This window comes from Bolinopsis microptera, chromosome 13 (assembly GCF_026151205.1).
Source record: "Bolinopsis microptera isolate Bmic1 chromosome 13, MBARI_Bmic_1.0, whole genome shotgun sequence".
NCBI classification, from domain to species: Eukaryota; Metazoa; Ctenophora; class Tentaculata; order Lobata; family Bolinopsidae; genus Bolinopsis; species Bolinopsis microptera.
In genome coordinates this window covers 2516322-2532372 of record NC_087084.1, presented here as the reverse complement: position 1 = coordinate 2532372, position 16051 = coordinate 2516322, and the positions used below count along the sequence as shown (strand labels likewise).

Sequence of the window (16051 nt, the reverse complement as noted above, 5' to 3'; positions counted from 1 at the left end):
CTTTTAACGGTGCTGCGAGCTCCGGCAACGTCACTTCTTTTCTTCAACACAACTATTGGACATTTCGTGATACAATTTGATAAAAAAGTTTTAGTTCATCTTATACAGTTATTAGTGTAACCCGGCCTTCGGCCGGGATTTCACTGCCGCAGTTAAAAACACATACATACATACATACATACATGCTACATGAAGAGGTCTCCTCCTAGTCGTTGGAGTGGCCTGCATCACACACATCTCTTCTACGGCGTAATATGTTCCTCCATTCCACTCGCTTTAGAGCCAACTGTTTTACTGCATCTCTGCTGATGTTATCGACACCTGTAAATTCAGCCGCATCCTCGAGTACACAGGCCATCCAGCCTTTGCGGGGTCGTCCTCTCAGTCTCTTTCCATAGTTTGGTTTCCAATCCAGTAAGAAATTGGGGAACCGCGTCTCTGGCATTCTGACAACATGTCCGTACCACCTTAGTCTAGCCGCACCGATGAAAGTTTCGATAGACTTAATTCCAGCACGCCTGAGAACTTCTTCATTGGAGACATGGAAGAACCACTTTATCTTCAAGATTCTTCTCAGGGAGGTCAGATGGAAGACCTCAAACCGTTTCATCTGCTTCTTTGTTGTGTTCCACACTTCAGCTCCATATAACAGAATAGTAATAACAGCAGCCTTGTAGATACGGATCTTGGTGGGCGTTCTTATAGTTCGACTGTTCCATATCTTCCAAAGCTGATGGAACGCACCATTAGCACGCTGGATCCTGATGTCAAGATCTCGGTCAATGGTACCATCCCCACTGATGTTGGCACCAAGATAAACAAAGTTGCTGACCTGTTCAACAGGTTCTCCCTCCACTGTTAGCTTTATACTGTCTCTTTCGGTGTAAGGTCGCTGGGACGCACACTTGCTGATCGCCATGCATTGTGTCTTTTTAGCGTTGATCTTCAACCCAGCATAAGAGGTGTAATAAGCTATAAGATCAGTGGACTCTTGCAGCCCTTCTTCAGTATTGTCCATCACTGCCAGATCATCAGCGTAGTCACTATCCATAATAACTTTTTCATCTGCACCCTTTAGTTCCTTTTGCAGTACAGCACCATGACTGATTGCCTTGTGAACCTCGGCCAAAAAGATTCCAAAGTTCAGACAGAAATTAAATACAGGAGGGCCCTGGATATCACCCTGTCCAGTGCCCGAATTAACAGAGAACCAATCAGACATTTCACCATTAACCCTGACAGCACTCATGGTTCCGTTGAAGAATGCCTGAAAGATTCTAACATATTTCTCAGGAAGTCCATAGTGTCTCATGCTTGACCAAATAAACTCTCTTCTGATGGAATCAAACGCTGCCTTAAAATCAATGAAATTAACATAAAGTGGAATGTTAAACTCAATGCAGTTGTGAATAATGGTGCGGATGGAATAAATCTGATCAATACATGAGCGGTTCCGTCTGAACCCACACTGATTTTCCCTAAGAAGACACTCCATTCCAACATCCAGCCTCTTAAGAAGAACCATTTGAAGAACCTTAGAAGACGTTGCCCTAAGAGTTATACCCCTATTATTGCAGCAGTATGAGGTGTCTCCCTTCTTTCCGATAACCACTATAACACCTTTAAGCCAATCCTCAGGGATCACCTCTTCCTCCCATACCTTTTTAAACAGTAGCTCTAGTTGGCCAACAAGAGCACTTCCACCATACTTAAGTTGTTCATTAGTTATCTCATCAACCCCTGCACTTTTGCAGTTCTTCAGTTTCTTTAGAGCATAACTAATCTCATCTCTAGAAGGAGGTCCATCAGAACAAGAAAGGTAGTCAAAACTCGGTTGTGAGGGCAAACCATCGAGGTCATCAAGATTGGCATCCGATAGTGGAGGATTTAAGAGCTCAGTAAAGTGCTCCTTCCACCTTTCCTTCTGACTGTCCGGGTCTGTAATAAAATGACCATCCTTATCCCTAACTGACATACCCACTTTCTTCTTCTTTTTCCCAGAAATCTTCTTTATCTTATCCCAAACTTCCCTTTGCTGGCCTTTCTTAGAAGCCTCCTCTAGATCAGTCGCTATTTTAGTAGCCCAGTTGTTGTCGTCAATTTTACAACTTTTCTTAACTAATTTATTAAGTTTAGAGTAGGCTGATCTATTGACGTTTGAAGTGGGATCCCTCCGTTTGAACATTCCCCGTTGCTCTATCAAGTTCTTAGAGGTTTGCGAAAGGTGTTGTTCTTTAACCTTCCGGGGACGCTTTCCAAGCACTTCCATCGAGACATCAGTGACTGTCTGCTTGAAATTATCCCACATGTCCTCAAGGTTGACCTCATTAGCCAGACAATCAAAACGGTTCTGAAGAGCCACGTTGTACTCTTGAACCTTAGACGAGTTTCGCAAATGTTCGATAGCAGGCACATCGTGCCTTTTAGCAGTGATCTTAGCTACCGACTGCAGTTTGATTTGCAGCCGTCCACGAACAAGATAGTGATCTGAACCAATGTCCGCCCCACGACATACCTTAACATCGAGTAGCGAGTGTTGGAATCGTCCACTAATACAAATATGATCTATTTGATTCACAGTTAACCCGTTGGGAGACCGCCATGTACCCTTGTGGATGTCTCTATGCTGGAACGGAGTTCCACCAATAACAAGTTGATTGGCTGCACAGAAATCCATGAGCCTGGTCCCATTGTCGCTTGATGAACTATGGAGAGATTCTCCACCAATAACTCCCTCGAATCCATATCTGTTTGAAGTAACTTTTCCATTGAAGTCACCCAGTAGCAGTTTCAGATCATGTCGGGGCAGTTCACCAAACGTGTCTGATAAAACGTTGTAAAAACGATCTTTCTCTCCGTCATCAGCACCGTCAGTCGGAGCGTAGGCTACAACAACAGATATGTTGAGGTGTTTGCCGTGTAACCTAGCTGTTAAGACCCGCTCTGATGTAGGTACATAAGAGATCAGGGAGTTCCTGACCTTTTTGGAAAGACATAGGCCAACCCCTTGCCTTTTGATACCATCTCCCCTACCAGAATGAATAAGTAGACTACCATTGTCCAAAAGTGTACTTCCAGATCCTGGCATATGAGTTTCAGTAATACCCAAAATATCAAGACTGTAGTGATCAATGTTCTGACTGAGTTGATAAAGCTGTGAAGATGAGCTGACTAAAGATAAAACATTCCAGGTTCCAAAGTACATTGAGTGTTTGCTGTAGTTGATAGGATTGGACTTGCTGAAATCAGTGTCAACATGAGCGATCTGTTGACTAATTACTCTGTTGTTACTCTGCAGTTAAAAAGGGTAGGAGTAATTACCCGCTGAGTCAAAACCCGCATTAGGTGACCCAATAGTTTCTTAAACAATAATCTCATAATCAGTTATTTTTTGTGGATAATTAAGTCATTATTTGCCATGAGGCACCACATTCCATGATCATAAGGTCTGAACACCGACTATTACACCTCATCACTCCCGTCTTGAACCGCTTTCCATTTTTATTTAAATCGTTATAGAAATTAACCCTTGTTAACTCCGCACCACACCCGCCTATTATATTTGAAAACACGCATAACATTGTCGTATGAACTCTCTCTATCTCTCTCTGCAGTCCAAACAGACCCCAAACACTAACAGTCCCCCCTCCCCTAATAAGCTTATGGTATAACATTACAGCGAATCTTCCGGGCTAATCTAATTATGACGCTACTTAAATGCAGCTATAACATTAACATATTATACAGTAATGAGAGAGCGAGCAAGCCCCGTAACTCTTGCCGTTCTGCTCAAGCTATTTTATGTAACATTTGTGGTACAAAGCCATCAATTAAACCACTTACCACCGGCCGATTTAAAAAATTTTTTCTTATGGGCTTCATCAGAGCTTTGTCGGCACTATACCGAAAAAACCAGTCCCGTAACTCTTACCGTTTTTTTGTATAACCGACCGGAAATTACACACAGACGATCAGACAGACAGACACATGACACACACACACACACACACATTCTGGTGTTATTAAGGTGATACGAGTTAATATTGTTATTCGATTGTTCTGCTTTTCTAGTCAACCCTTTCTCATCGCATACATGCATTTGTAATGCAATATTAAAAAACAAACACATTCAAATATGACAGCCCAAGTTGCTGCCGAACTAAACTAGACGATTCTCGACTATTCTACAGCTAAGGACAAAGTTACGCACATACAGTCATGTCGTGAAATTGCTATAAATGAGCTAGGGTTGTAGCAACTGTTTAGAAATCAGTTTAAATACGACATTCATATTTAATATATTATATAAGGTTGACATGTTTTTATCTTGTCATTAAGATTTAAAAAATTTAGTTGTGTCTATTATATTTTGAGGATTCTGTTTTATGTCTATTCTTCTATTATAACTGATAAGCAATATCGGAAAAACCCCTGTTGAAAATCAAAATGTGCATTCCCTTACCTTTACGATTACCTTCACCAACTGTTTTGCTTGCTGAGCATGTCAATAAAAAACAAATAATACAAATACGAAACCACATAATTGTCGACAACTATTTAAGAAAACTATCTGAACTAAGAAACGAAAAGCGTGCCAGAATATCGATTAATACCACTCCTAGACATCATTGTCCATCATAGAAATGCGTCTCACATACTAACATCGCTATAATTATCTAATTATCTAGTAAAAAGGAGGTGTTCAATCTGGATCATACGTGAGATCACACTCAAATATTCGAAATATTTCTTCGGGTACTTGATCATTGTTTGTTTAATTTCTCTAACCTTCTAACATTTGAATGAAAACATAACATCGTAAAATTACAATATTTGGGCGGCGACTGTCGTAGTGGGTAACGTAATTCACAATCATCAAAACGTGATCAGTATTTTGCGTATTCAACTATTTGCTAAACCATTTTGTCAATTAAAATAATTCGCTAAACACCTGATTCACGGACCACACCCTCTTTAAAATGATAAAAATAACACGTACCTAATGATTATGTCTATGTATTATGAATATATAAGTATGACATCATAAAAATGTATTAGTACCTTATAGATTATAGCTGACAAGACATGCTTTTCCATAAATACAGGATTTATATTCCATTGAAGAAAATGGCATGAAAATGATTAAATAATACGTCTTGTTAAATCTGAAGCCTATTTTCTTTATATTTATTTAATTGTTAATTCTATTTATATATATTTATATATCATATCGTGTATAGAAACGAGCTCGTGATATTGGGTGATCGCCGACAGCCCATTATCTTATTTGTTCCTTATCAACCTAATTAAAACTTAAAAATTTATCAAAATAATCCTGCAGTTATAGATTTGGTCATTACTAACGCATAACTACAATTTGTGAAAATTCTGATTGTAGAGGTATTCAACTAAAAACCTTGAGTGGCAGCTGTAAAAAGCAATCCGTCCATATATAGATTTTCCTAATTTCCACAGCCAGAATCCATATTTCGTGCAATTGTTATAGCTAGGCTTTAGAATTCGGAGATTATAACTTTGCAAAAAAATTTCATAGATCAATCAGAATGAAACCACATGATTTAATAAATAGAATATAAAATTTTTCTGTCACAGAAAAGAAATAAACAACCCCAAATATTCTTACAAGAAACAAAATCGATATCAAACACACATCATTATCAAAAAGAAAACTGGATCTCATAAAACGTTTACGTAGCCCCATGCATTTGAAACTGTCCGACTTTTGTCTTTAACTCGTTTGATTTGGTCTTTTTAAAGGGCTCGAAGTAAAGCAAAGTGTCGACCTCACATTATACTGTCATATAAAAACACTCAAAACAGTTTAAACCGAAAGCATTTCATCAATATTTTGGGTTGAAAACTATAATATGCCGCGTCTTGATCAGGTCTCTCGATCAAATGAATTTGAATGAACAGTGAACACTAACAATAGCAGTCTAACTAAAAGAACAAACAGCCAACAACAATAATCAAATCATCATGCGAACAGTAGCCAGAAAGTCGACACACAAGTGTTGAGGATAAATGTTCCAGGTCCGGGGCGAGGGATCCGTTCCTACTCCGAAACTCGGTCTGAAGATGGCTGGCACTAAGGACTGTTGGTCTGGGAAAATCTTCTCGAATGTTTGACGGTATAAGAATTCTTCTGTTGTTAGTGGAGAGTTGTGTGAGTAGGTCTGGCGAGGGGGGAATTTGGTCATTGTCTGGTTTATCATAGATGTTTGGCTCATAGATTTTAAAATCATTTGCCAATGAAATTGTGTAATGTCATATGCTTATTTGAAATTCTATGAAATGAAGTAAATTGGTTCATTTTCGCATCTTATCTCGGAAAACTTAAATTTTATGATATGATGTATTTCCCTTTGATAATATTTATAGTTCAACACTTTTAATCTAAAATACATACACTACTTATATACAAAAAGTTAGGTTAAGTAAAACAAAAATCGGTCAAGTTATAACTATAAACATACCTCGTCTCTTTTTTGAAACTCTTCATTGTCCACGAATTTACTGCACAACCTTTGCAATGTTTTAACCCAGAACCTGAACAAGACGTGTCATTATTTTAAAATAAAAATGAAACCACTATTATTACAGCATTCTATTTCACCTCTTATGGCTTCAGCCAAATCACAAAGATAGCCAGTTAAGACTGAATATCTTTGTGGCTTGGTTAAAGAAATTGTTTTTAATAATAGCTTAAAGGACCAGTTAACTGAAAAAAAAGTTGTCCTCATATTTTGACAGATTGTGACAAATAGCAACCTAAGCAACGTGTCGAAATTCCTAAATCTCTAACTGCTCTCTAACGCGTGTAAATAGCGTTTGTATTATTTTGGCTATGACGTCATAAAGTCCCTTGCGCGCGCAGAAGAGCTCGTGAGACTGTATTTTACAGGTAGAAAATGGACATAATACAATGTTTTTCCCCGAATAACTCGAAAAGTAAGTAATTTAGGGTACATGTTGCTTCATAAGTTGTATATAAACATGGCCATTCTGCACAATTTGCACACATTCAAAAACCTTTAGGGCCTTCATAGCCCAATTTATTAGATATCCATAGTTTTGCATGATTTCTGGAACCGAAAATCAGTTTTTCGCCAATAAATGAAAAAGTAATCACTTTAAGGCATATGTTTGTTCGTAAGTCGTATATTAATATGCTAATTGCGGTTCTTTTGCACCCTCTCTAAAGACTCTATCACGATCCTATCAAAAATGGGCTCAGCACCACGCCCAAAATGGTTTTTGGCGAATTTATCGAAAAGCAAGGATTTTAGGCCATGTGTTGCTCAATAACTCCTATATAAACATGCATATGCGGCTTCGTTCAAGCCTATTTTGAAGTCTCTACGACCTTCAGAAGCAAGGGGTCGGTTACGTTATTGGGTCAATACGGGCGTGGCCCTCCTGGGTTTTCTCCACGGTCAAAAAATGTCTCCAAACGAAAATCGTTTATTCATACCTTCGGGTAGGTCTGTGCAAAGTTTCGTGAGTATTTGAATATTTGCAGGTTCATTTCCATAAATGTCCATAAATGACTGGACTACACAACTTTAGAGTTAACTTTAGAGAAACTCATTAGTCATTTATCGCAAATCAAGCTGTTAGTGTCCATGATCAACCTGTGGCGACAATGTTTTACGTGAAATGTAAAAATCAGGAGTAATATAAAAAGTGTATTTTTAGATTAAAGTGCTAGCTCATAGTTTTAGAATTGTATTGATTAACGTTGGTCGTTTAGCCACCTAACAATCGATCGTGCCGTAATATATGGCCAGAGAATAATAGGGTCTTGGAAATTCTATAGTTGTTCAGTGGGTCGATTGACTGAACACGTTTGCACTTGGTATTTAAACTTACCAGTAGTTTATTTATGTTATGTACCGATGATAATGCAATTAGGATAACAACTAGGTAAGCCGTAAGACTAATTCAAAACACACCGCACACTGTACACTCCGATCCCATCAGTATTACTATTTGGTAGACCGGGTATTTTGGCGGGAATTCTCTTCCCACGGCACTGTTCTGATAGAAGCTACTTCTGCTAATGGTCCCAGAGGAACGCGGCCGTAAAGTATCCAGACTTATTGTCTCCTGTACTGGCTGACACATGCGGATTAATGTTAGAAATTTCGCTTATATGCTATAACTATAATTGCTCTCGGAATTGAACAAACTCCTACTTATCTAGATCCTTTCTAAATTCGTTAGAGTTTCATGGACTGGGGAAAAATAATCGGTACAGTCTCCCTACTTGTGTAATTAAGCAATGAAAACAATCCAAAATTATCACATATGACATAAGAACTGTAATATCAGAAACTTTCTAACCGTACATTCACCCGCCACTGTTCAAGAACCTATATATATCACTGTTTAAAATCATGACGTGAGCACTGTACATCAAATCAACTATTCCTTTAGTTAGGATGATAGCCAAAACTATAAGGATTTTGGAGAACTAGGATAATAGTCATAATTCTAAAATTCGAGTGAGTTACACGTGTTTTATTGACGATGATAAACATTTGTAATGTAAATTACGCTATGCAAGCGCGCACTGAGGGACTTTATGACGTCACGAGGCCACAGCTTATTATTGCAATAACACGCGTTACAAGTACGATAGAGAGTTGGTTCTTTCGGCGATACGATTCTTTACCAGTTTGTCACAGCTGATTTAAATCTAAGCCAAATTGGAGACTACAAATTTTTCAGTTAACTAGTTAATTAGTTATTAAGTTATTAACTTAAAAACTAATTAATTCGTAAATTAGTTATTAATTTATTAACTTAACAAGTCATTTAGTTAATCAGCTTTTTCACCTGTCGTAGCTGCTAGCTGAATCAACCCAATCCTCCCTGTGCTTCCAGAGCACCTCCTCCGTTATCAAGTCACTGTGATCCAGACAAACTCGAAAGAAATATTTCTCTGAGAATATGTTTTTGTTGGGGATATGTTCATTAATGATCAGTTATACACGCTAATTTATCTTAATATCACTCGAAGCAACTTTATTATTACATTAATTGTTTCTCAGTAGTTATTAGAATTAAAAGGAAATCTTTAATTTATTTTACCAATTCCAAATCTAGGTATCCTGTCTTCAGCGGAGAAGTTTAAGTAGTGAGACGTGAAAAGAGGGTCGAGGAAAGGGAAAACTATTCTTATTCCAAACCAACTTCCAATCTTATCGTAAACTTCTCTGAGAAAAAGAAATGTTGTTACCAACCAAGCTACCATATGTGCTGTAATACAGTTGATTATTTTTCTTAGTTTTTCAATTATCATACAAAATCTGGATATCAATTTACTTTATTCTGAATAATGTTTAACCTGCCAATGGGGCGTTTAAGGTTGTTCTCCAACGTAGTCTGGAACTCCTGTGCACATTTAGCTTGCTTGTAGTAGATCTGGCTACCTGCGATGTCGTCTAACCCTTCACCGCAAAATAGCACATCAATAGCGTTGTGTTGGTGTATGTACTTGCACACAGTGAACAGGAGTAACGCCTACATGTTTCGGAGACACGAGTGAGTTTTATTTTCGGAACGCATGATACCAAGTTAAAAATAGATAATTGCTCAAATTTTCAATCTTTCAAAACAAATAGTTTTATTAGAATTGATTAATAATATTTTTGTTGATCGTAGACGAAAACTACGTATATATGATGTACGTCCTATAAATATTAAAATCCACTCACCTTTCTGATTGACGACGTATCATAAGTTTCAGCTAATTCTATAACTTTAGGAATATCTTCAAAAGCCTGTTTCGGATCGAACATAATGTCGTGATGTATGGAACTAATAGATTTTGCTCCGTTCTCACTCGATTTACGCTCGTGGGCTGACTTTGTACCGACAAAGAACGTTTTAAGTCCTTTCACCTAAATTAATACAAACTGTTATCATATAAGCAAACATGATAAAATTTATACGTATGCCCATGAACTGCTGATAATAATATTTCTGTGTTATCAAGCTTTTTCAAACGATACAAACATGCAATTATGCTAGTTTGTATCTTACTTGAGAATCTCTAAGAACGTTTCCAATAACTCTGGAGTTCAGACCACCAGAAAGCAACAACCCAACTTTTCCTATTGTGGAGCTCTTACTTCGACACGTTATATTTTGCTTTATTATGTTTCTTAGACGCATTCTCATCTGAAATAAATTTGCATCAAGAACCATAATACAAAAGTATTGATATTTAGAAATGATATAATACTGGTGTATCCTAACTGATGGAACAAATTGAAATATTTTTTGGAGTTGTACCTGGCCCAAGGCGGAAATGCCGTTTTTACAAGGTGGAGAAAGCAGGTCTAGCCTATAGGATGGCTGTTGAAATACAGTTGTGAAAACTTTTCTCCTCCATTCTTTTTTGTTATCACCGTAGATAATAGAACCAAGAGGAACATGTCTTATCTGTCCGACCTGATAAAAGGATTTGACGTCATAAACTACTGAAAATGTTCTATACAAATGCTGCAAGTGCTTATACGATAGTACGTAATTGATAAAATTTAAATTCGGATTTAGTAGCAATCAAACAGTATCTATGCAATGCTATTTTCGGTTTGTAGAGGTTTTATACTGTTTTTCTTCAGTTGCTCTATAAAATGATGCATTCCTCCTTGCGACTTAAAATGTTTGCAATTAATTGCATGATCTTTTAAAAGTATCAAACATACCCTATCGCTTTCATACGAAAATTTATTTTCCATACCGTGCACTTTTCGTTTTATATCATGCACTTTTCGTTCTCCCGAGCGGCGGCGGTATATTGAGATTTTACTATATTTGGTTTTTCTTTAGTTGCTTTATTATAAACTTATAAAATAATGCATTCCTCCTTGCAACTTAAAGTTTTTGCAATTAATTGCATGCTCTTGTAAAACATACCCTATCGCATCATATAAACTTATAAAATAATGCATTCCTCCTTGCAACTTAAAGTTTTTGCAATTAATTGCATGCTCTTGTAAAACATACCCTATCGCATTCATACGAGAATTTCTTATCGTGTAACTCTATTCGATGCTGATAGATTTTGAATCATCAACTTACATTTTAGTTGCACTTAAACAGAAATACACATTAATCTATCGTTTCTTTACTTTATTATCTCAAACCTTCTCTTTCACTTAAATAATAACGTTACTAAAATAAACTTACAGAATGTTGGTAAGAAGCAAGAAGACTAGCTCTCAGAGCGGCACACATTGGTCCACTCCTGTGAGGGTACTCCAGATAGTATAGTCCTCTTGTTCCTGTACCATCTCTTACTAGATAGGACCTGACACGTTAGTTGGGTTACTTGTGGGTTACTTGTGGGTCACTTTTGGGTCACTTTTGGGTCACTTTTGGGTCACTTTTGGGTCACTTTTGGGTCACTTTTGGGTCACTTTTGGGTCACTTTTGGGTCACCTTTGAGTTACTTTTGGGTCACTTTTGGGTCACTTTTGGGTAATTTTTGGTTTACTTTTGGGTCAATTTTGAGTTACTTTTGGATTACTTTTGAGTTACTTTTAGTTTATTTTTGAGTTACTTTTGGGTTACTTATCATGCATCTCCTTCCTCTGTATCCAAGATCAAAAATATATGTTCAAATCCATAAAGATATCAATGCACACTACACTATCAATCATATTAACGATAGAGGTCGTTATTAAGTCAAAATAAAATATTTAAGATCGGGACGAAGCATTTCTTAGTGTCTACTTGTGTAAGTGACCTGTATAATAAACGTTCAGAAAAAGAAACAGCTTACATTTCGTTGTCACAGAGGATAAAGGAATATTCTCCCTGTATTTCGTTCAGAGCAGCGGACATGCCGTGGAGTTTGAACATGTGGATTAAAATCTCCTCCGGTCGATCACTTTGTAATTGGAACTAGATAAGATTAAAGTTAAGTTAATATTGAAATACTTTAACGACATATTTCATAATGCAATTTTTAACCTAAGCTGCGTTTTCTAACTCTAAATATTGAACCTAAGGTACACTATATAAGCAAAAGTTCAATAGCAATAAACTTCACAAACCTTATATTTTTCTTGCAGGTCATGATAGTTGAATATGTCAGCATTAGCAATAAGGACTACCCCGGGGTATATGTCAACGGATATAGGTCTGTACTTTGCTGCATATGGTATGTTGTCTATTGACGTGCATTCTGGGTACCAGGCTTGGTCATCTGAAGATGAATAAATGTTACATGCTAATACTAATAGTGATAATTAATATGGGTTTGGGGTTTCAACGTCTGGTCATAGATGTGAATTTTTATGTCAATAAATTTATACAGGGTGAGTTGAAAATAGTGTGTGGAAAGTAAATGGCTCTAATTTTTTTGACAAATAAAATTTCCACTTAATTTTTGCATATTTAGGAAATGAAAATATATACTTTTTATAATAATACAATTAAAATACTTAATAATTAATAATTTGCTCAACCCATCGTCCTTTATTAGCTAGGACATATTGATAACGTGTAAGACAATTGTCTATAGCCGACTTGACTGTATGGGGGCAGGGGGGTCTTCATGGAAATTTTCTCGAAATCGACTTTTTAGTTAGTTGTTTCTGATAGAGGGGAGTAATATCTATCAGATGCTTTTATTGCCGTGGAAAAATATCGTTCCTAGCCGAAATTATTGCCGGTCAAAGGTCAGCGCGTGTGTGGTAATTGTATTGCGCGAGCGATTTTTGATCGCGTGCCCTGAAAATCGAGTCTAAAAATCTATTTTCTCCTACATTTTTTGAGCAATCACCCTGAAACTTTCAGTATATGTTCTAAGGATCATTTAGAAGAGATGAGCCGGACAGAACTTTGAGATAGGCCTTTAAAAAATTTTTATTCGACTTTGAAAATCTTGGACCTCGTTTTTTGATGATTTTTTGAGGTCGACGATTTTCAAAATCAAATAAAATTTTTTAAAAGGCCTATCTCAAAATTTTGTCTGGCTTATCTCTTTTAAATGATCCCTAGAACATATCCTGAAAGTTTCAGGGTGATTGCTTTAAAAATGTAGGAGAAAATAGATTTTTAGACTCGATTTTCAGGGCACACGATTTGAGAACCCCATTAGGACGAATTTAAGATTTTTTGGAAAACTGCCAAAAATCAACCAAATTATGAGTTAGAATCAAATGAGAGGCAAGAATGAAATATGTAAAGTTTATGAACTGATAGCAATTCACCTTTCAAAATTTGCTCCTTCATAAAAAAAGTTATAGATTTTTACTTTCCACACACTATTTTCAACTCACCCTGTATAATATTCGGATATTCCCAGTTAACAAGATTTAAGAAACTGATGGTGAAAATAAGGCTTTTGTTATCAGTCGGAGAATTTCAGCCAGCTCTCCGGGAAACGATAAAGTTACTGAGGCACAAATTGCAGGAACAAAACACTCAGGAAAAAAAGTACAAAAACATATAATACTGTTTTTAAAGCATTGAATCAAGAGTTATAGTCAGACTGATACCCTAGGTTCACGGTCAACTATATGAAAGATTTGTGAAGGGTATAGATCTCGTGCTTCCTACTAAAGCAGGGACAAAAGGAAATCGCGGCATGTACGGAATCGCGATTTTTCCCATTATTTGCGACAAATTTTATGTATAGTTTGATATACCGCAAAATGTAATTCGCGGTATCGCGATTTTTGGCCAAAATAATCGCGAAATCCTTTTGTCCCTATAGTAGTGTTTAGTACTTTAGTAACTAAAGTACTAAACACTACTATGAGAATATGAGAATATGAGAAAGAGTAAACTAAAAGATTGCCCTGAGCATTGCAACTAAACGTACTACTTTTAGACTTTCTAGGGGATGCCTTGTAGGAGAAATGTCCGGCTACTACACGAGGCGGATAAACAGCGAACCACGCTGGACGGTCATCAACTGAAATGTATATTGCCCTATTTTATGAGTATTTCTATATGTCTCTGAGTGCGGAACAGTACGTGATAACACCGGCACTTCCATAATACGTTCCGGTGTTCATCTCGAGGAAAATTTGGAGGTTAATGAGATGAAAAGTTTGTATCTTCACAGAAATCATTGTTATCGCCATTCATCATGTAGGGTATTGAAATCGCCAAATATGGATCACATGTTGCTGAAAGTATGAACTATCCAGTGTATCCGATGGTGCCATTTTAAATTGACGCCCATTTCATGCTCCATGTAAAATAGACACTAGTGATGCCATTAGCGCTATTGGAACCACTGATGATGTTTTGTTATTCGAGCCACTGTTCAACGCCCTTTACAGATTCGAGTTGAATAATGATACGTGTCAAACCTACCGCGTGAACAAAGAGTTGTAACGTATAGCGCTTTGGGCCAGCCCGATATGAATGGAAATTTTCACGAGCTTTACTTTAAGGAAATGTACAATATACAATGTACTGAAATTTACAATGTATGTTACACTTAACCCATTAGGGACGATAGGGTCGTTTTTATGACCCTATATATTAGCCCAATAAATTTTGAGCATATATGCTATAGATTCGTTATAGCGTTTAGTAATTTGGTTTGTCCTCTATAAAAGGTGGATCATAAAAACGACCCTATCGTCCCTAATGGGTTAATGCTTTTCATACGAGTTTTCAAGTCTTCGCATGTTATGTATCCTGGATTTGGACAGGATTAATGATCCGGATTACCCGCTTAAAATATTTCCATCGCAATACATACTTACATAATACTCGATAAATGTAATGAATTTATAGTGTTGTAATTAGATTAAAACTTATATAATTTACACATTTGAAAATAAGTTACACATTTGATATATGTTAGTTATATCAAATGTGTTAGTAATGTGTAAGTAATGTGTAAGTAATGTGTAAGTAATGTGTAAGTAATGTGTAAGTAATGTGTAAGTAATGTGTAAGTTCACCTGTGTTGAGTTTCTGGAATCGTATAACAAGTTTTATACAGCCATAATGAAATATTTTGTTCTTATCTGCGATGAACTCTTGATCCCAGCTTACTAACATATTTGGGTTGGTGCATCCCCCTATAATCACTTTTATTAATCACTTTAATTAATCATTTTAATTAATCACTTTAATTAATCACTTTAATTAATCACTTTAATTAATCACTTTAATTAATCACTTTAATTAATCACTTTAATTAATCACTTTCATTAATCACTTTAATTAATCACTTTAATTAATCACTTTAATTAATCACTTTAATTAATCACCTTAATTAATCACTTTAATTAATCACTTTAATTAATCACTTTAATTAATCACTTTAATTAATCACTTTAATTAACCACTTTAATTAACCACTTTAATTAATCACTTTAATTAATCACTTTAATTAAGTAATCACTTTAATTAATCACTTTAATTAAGTAATCACTTTAATTAAGTAATCACATTAATTAAGTAATCACATTAATTAAGTAATCACTTTAATTAAGTAATCACTTTAATTAAGCGATCATAATAATATAAGTTAGTGCAATACAAAACGAAAAATGTACATTATACATAAACGAATACGATTTATGGGCAAATCTAACTTATCAGACAAATCTAATAGCAAGGCAGAAACGACGTTCTATCCTTAAAGGCGAAATAAACAAATTACGATCGTAGGCAAGGATATGTTATAAGGATGCGAAGTTATTGGACCGAAGTAAAAGCAGCAACTGAACTGATGGACCATGTATATAATTCGTCAGCTTAACAAAAAGTGAACGAGTGTCACAAGTGCGCACAATCCACAAACCAAAGTTTAGATGATGCGGCTAAAGTGTATCAGTGCGAATATCAAAGCAAGTGAACCTATAGGTACAACTACAAGTTAATACTACAAAACACAGGAAAACGATCCAGGAATACAAGCATCTGTACAAAAGAAGAGTCATTTAATCCTACCCGTGCTGGCAGGTAAATTGCGGCCTGCGTGTACACTCATTATACCATTACACAGCTACACACACACACTCACTCATCACAAGAGCGA

At 36.3% G+C, this 16051-nt stretch overlaps 3 protein-coding genes across 6 annotated transcripts in view; 1 reads left to right on the top strand and 2 right to left on the bottom strand.

The window, feature by feature from the left end:
• Positions 1–16051, top strand: part of LOC134825336 (agrin-like) — a 91823-nt gene that overhangs the window by 46047 nt on the left and 29725 nt on the right. The gene's annotated exons all lie outside the window — the stretch shown is intronic.
• Positions 44–4220, bottom strand: LOC134825445 (uncharacterized). The gene is made up of 3 exons (XM_063837620.1): positions 4215–4220; positions 665–3292; positions 44–52 (listed from the first exon to the last, which is right to left on the bottom strand). The coding sequence occupies exons 1-3, from the start codon at positions 4218–4220 to the stop codon at positions 44–46; spliced, it is 2643 nt and encodes an 880-aa protein (XP_063693690.1).
• On the bottom strand, positions 4547–15138 carry LOC134825334 (asparagine synthetase [glutamine-hydrolyzing]-like). 4 transcript variants are annotated; one of them, XM_063837509.1, is made up of 14 exons: positions 14967–15138; positions 13868–13960; positions 12093–12244; positions 11819–11940; positions 11224–11344; positions 11041–11088; positions 10324–10482; positions 10072–10209; positions 9744–9929; positions 9374–9549; positions 9118–9242; positions 8863–8968; positions 6498–6570; positions 5582–6197 (listed from the first exon to the last, which is right to left on the bottom strand). In XM_063837509.1, the coding sequence occupies exons 1-14, from the start codon at positions 15064–15066 to the stop codon at positions 5991–5993; spliced, it is 1806 nt and encodes a 601-aa protein (XP_063693579.1). In that variant the 5' UTR covers positions 15067–15138; the 3' UTR covers positions 5582–5990. The 4 variants fall into 4 exon arrangements, with proteins under 4 accessions (XP_063693582.1, XP_063693579.1, XP_063693580.1 ...); XM_063837510.1 differs by lacking the exon at positions 11041–11088; XM_063837511.1 differs by lacking the exon at positions 13868–13960.

Bases quoted from the DNA above. Each gene is read 5' to 3' on its own strand.
- LOC134825334 (XM_063837509.1), bottom strand. From the start codon at position 15,066: ATGTTAGTAAGCTGGGATCAAGAGTTCATCGCAGATAAGAACAAAATA. The intron at 11,345-11,818 runs GTAAGCTGTTTC...CTAACGTGTCAG, and splicing joins ATCCTCTGTGACAACGAAAT to GTCCTATCTAGTAAGAGATG. The intron at 11,089-11,223 runs GTAAGTTTATTT...AAAATCTATCAG, and splicing joins TTGCTTCTTACCAACATTCT to CATCGAATAGAGTTACACGA.